The 3,159-nt window shown below is 58.6% G+C and overlaps 1 protein-coding gene across 1 annotated transcript; it reads left to right on the top strand.

The window, feature by feature from the left end:
• TNNC1 (troponin C1, slow skeletal and cardiac type) lies at positions 1-3,159 on the top strand (the record flags this gene model as incomplete). The annotated part of the gene is made up of 6 exons (XM_080715778.1): positions 1-24; positions 1,843-1,873; positions 2,075-2,221; positions 2,579-2,693; positions 2,907-3,043; positions 3,128-3,159. 6 exons carry the CDS (start codon positions 1-3, stop codon positions 3,157-3,159), a joined length of 486 nt encoding a protein of 161 aa, XP_080571904.1.

Raw genomic sequence — 3,159 nt, forward strand, 5'->3', positions numbered from 1 at the left:
ATGGATGACATCTACAAGGCTGCGGTGAGGGATGGGCTTGGGCAGGGCTGGGCTGGGCTGGAGTGGGCCCACTGGGGCTCAGAATGGGGCTAAAGTTACCCCAGGAAAGTGATAGGGACCCAAGAGAGAATGCACAAACTCTTAGCCCAAGGGGCTGATGGGGCTGGCATTGGGGGTGCAGAAGAGGCAGGGGGGGTCCAGGGTTGGAGAGGAGCTGTTGAGGGGGGGTCTCCAGGGTTGGAGAGGAGCTGTTGGAGGGGGTGGGGGGGGGCTCCAGGGTTGGAGAGGAGCTGTTGAAGGAGGCTGGGGTGGGGGTCCAGGGTTGGAGAGGAGCTGTTGGAGGAGGCTGGGGGGGGGGTCCAGGGTTGGAGAGGAGCTGTTGGAGGGGGTGGGGGGGGGCTCCAGGGTTGGAGAGGAGCTGTTGGAGGAGGCTGGGGTGGGGGTCCAGGGTTGGAGAGGAGCTGTTGGAGGAGGCTGGGGGGGGGGGTCCAGGGTTGGAGAGGAGCTGTTGGAGGAGGTGGGGGTCGGGGGTCCAGGGTTGGAGAGGAGCTGTTGGAGGAGGCTCGGGGGGGGGGGTCCAGGGTTGGAGAGGAGCTGTTGGAGGGGGCAGAGGGAGGAGGGCTCAGCTCTTAGCATCCTGTCCTCTCCTCTGTTCCTAAGTATCTGTAATCTGTGACACTGTCCTCTCAGCTACTTCTCAGACATTTGTGTCTGTTCTCTGGGTCTTTTCATCCTCTGCTTCTTCTCATCTCTTTGTTTCTCTAGAACTGCCTCTCTTGAGTCCCCTTTGCTGCCTCCCTATTCCCACCCATTTCTACCCCTTACATTCTGCTTCTCATAGTATACTCACAATCCTGCAGCCCCTTAACTGGTGGAAGATGCTTTGGGGGCCAGAGGGGGATTGTGAGGAGGGGCTGCAGAACCTGCATCCTGGGCTGGGGTCTTGAAGTTCCCAGCAGGCAGGAGCTGACTGGGCCTGGGGAGGAGCAGGGAAGAAGAGACAGAGCTAAGGCCCGGGCCCCCATAGGGTCTGGCAGGCTCAGGACTCAGCAGCTTAGCAGGAGGTGAGAGAGCAAGGCATGGAGAGTGGGTACCCCACATCTGCAGCATCCTGGGGTTACTGAGGAATTTCATGTGCTGGGTGGGTGGTGACCTTCCCCCGCCCTATAGAAGAGGACATCCTGGCACAGACAGCTGTTCTCGGGGGAAACCCCATCTCCCCACCGTGTGGTCTCCTCCTAGGCAGGGAAGGCTATAGCTGGCTCTGGGGTGCCCCTGCCATGGAGCTTGGGGGGAGGGCAGCCCTCCACCCAGTGCCCATACAAGGCCTGGCGGGCTGGGGACTAATTTTGGCTTCTGAGGCAGGACCAGCAGGCCAGGGGGCCAGATAACGCTGCCCCACCCCCACATGCCAAAGTCCCAGAACAATCACCAGGTTTAACTTTGTCCCCCGTTAAAAATAGCCCAGAAGCCAACTGGTCAGGTTACAGTGGGTGTCTTTGCTCAACCCCATATTGGTTTTATTATTCCAACTTGAGGGACAGCTGTCTCTCAGCCATGAAGCTTGGATTTCATTAGGGTTGCAGGAAGGGCAGGAAGTAGAAACTGAGTATTGTTATTCAGGGTCACCTTGGTCCTGGCCACCCAGGCCCTGAGCCCAGCCTCTGAGAGGTCGGCTGGGTTACCGCACGCCTTTAGGGGCAAGAAAGGACTTGAGCCTCTGCTCTGTCCTACAAATGCTTGCCTCCCCCTGGCCTCAGTCTTCCTGCCTGTGGAATGGGTTGATTCTTTGGCAGCAGCTAAGGCCTGAGTTTGAGTCCTGAGACCCCTTTTCTTTCATAGGTAGAGCAACTGACAGAAGAGCAGAAAAATGGTGAGTGCCCCTTGCCTCACATGCAGGTGCTGGGGGACCAGGCTTGAGCATGGGGAGAGAGCCCCAGTCTGGAGGCCAAAAGCTGGGGACCTCAGAGAGATCTCGGAGGGAGGTGGGCAGGTTGGCAGGCAATCCCAGGCTTTCTGGGGTCTCGTCTGCTTTTCCCTGACTGCTCTGTCCCCCACCCCTGCCACTGCCCAGAGTTCAAGGCCGCCTTCGACATCTTCGTCTTGGGTGCTGAAGATGGGTGCATCAGCACCAAGGAGCTGGGCAAGGTGATGAGGATGCTGGGCCAGAACCCCACGCCTGAGGAGCTGCAGGAGATGATTGACGAGGTGGACGAGGATGGTGAGCCTGTGTGTCCCTTAGGCTCCAGACACAGAACATCCCTGGCCTGCTTGGCTCATATCCCGGCTCTTTTTAGCCAGGAGTGGTCTCAGCTCTCTGAGCCTTGGTCGTCTCATTAATAAAATGGGCACAAAGACCATGCTAGCTTCACAGAGTTAGCATAAGGCTGTGTGAGGACGGGGTTTGTGTGGAAGGCACTGCCTGGGGTCCCAACCGTAAGGCTGTGTGAGGACGGGGTTTGTGTGGAAGGCACTGCCTGGGGTCCCAACCGTAAGGCTGTGTGAGGACGGGGTTTGTGTGGAAGGCACTGCCTGGGGTCCCACCATGGCCTCTCTAATGGCTGCACTGCCACCTCAGGCAGCGGCACGGTGGACTTTGACGAGTTCCTGGTCATGATGGTTCGATGCATGAAGGATGACAGCAAAGGGAAGTCTGAGGAGGAGCTGTCAGACCTCTTCCGCATGTTTGACAAGTGAGTGGAGATGCTTGACTTTGACCCTGACCCAAGTGGGGGGCTGGAGAAAACCTCCAATTCCAGGCCCTGGACCCTACAGCCTCAATCTGTGTGGTAGACAGGGATCCCCATCTCCTGTGCCCCTTCCCTGCCTCCTGGAGTTCTGGGGGGCTGCCTCTTCTCCTCCCCCACCCTACACTGGCTCTGAGCACCCCCTGGCTCACCCTATAGAAACGCTGACGGCTACATCGACCTGGAGGAGCTGAAGATGATGCTGCAGGCTACAGGCGAGACCATAACAGAGGACGATATTGAGGAACTCATGAAGGACGGTGACAAGAACAACGACGGCCGTATCGACTATGACGGTGAGCGGGTGGGTGGACCGGGTCCCCCGCTGTCCCTGTCCTTTCAGGCCCATTCCTGACTCCTGCCCACCCCTTTCTCCACAGAGTTCCTGGAGTTCATGAAGGGTGTGGAGTAG

The sequence above is a fragment of the Muscardinus avellanarius genome (assembly GCF_963383645.1).
Source record: "Muscardinus avellanarius genome assembly, chromosome: 18".
Lineage (NCBI taxonomy): Eukaryota > Metazoa > Chordata > Mammalia > Rodentia > Gliridae > Muscardinus > Muscardinus avellanarius.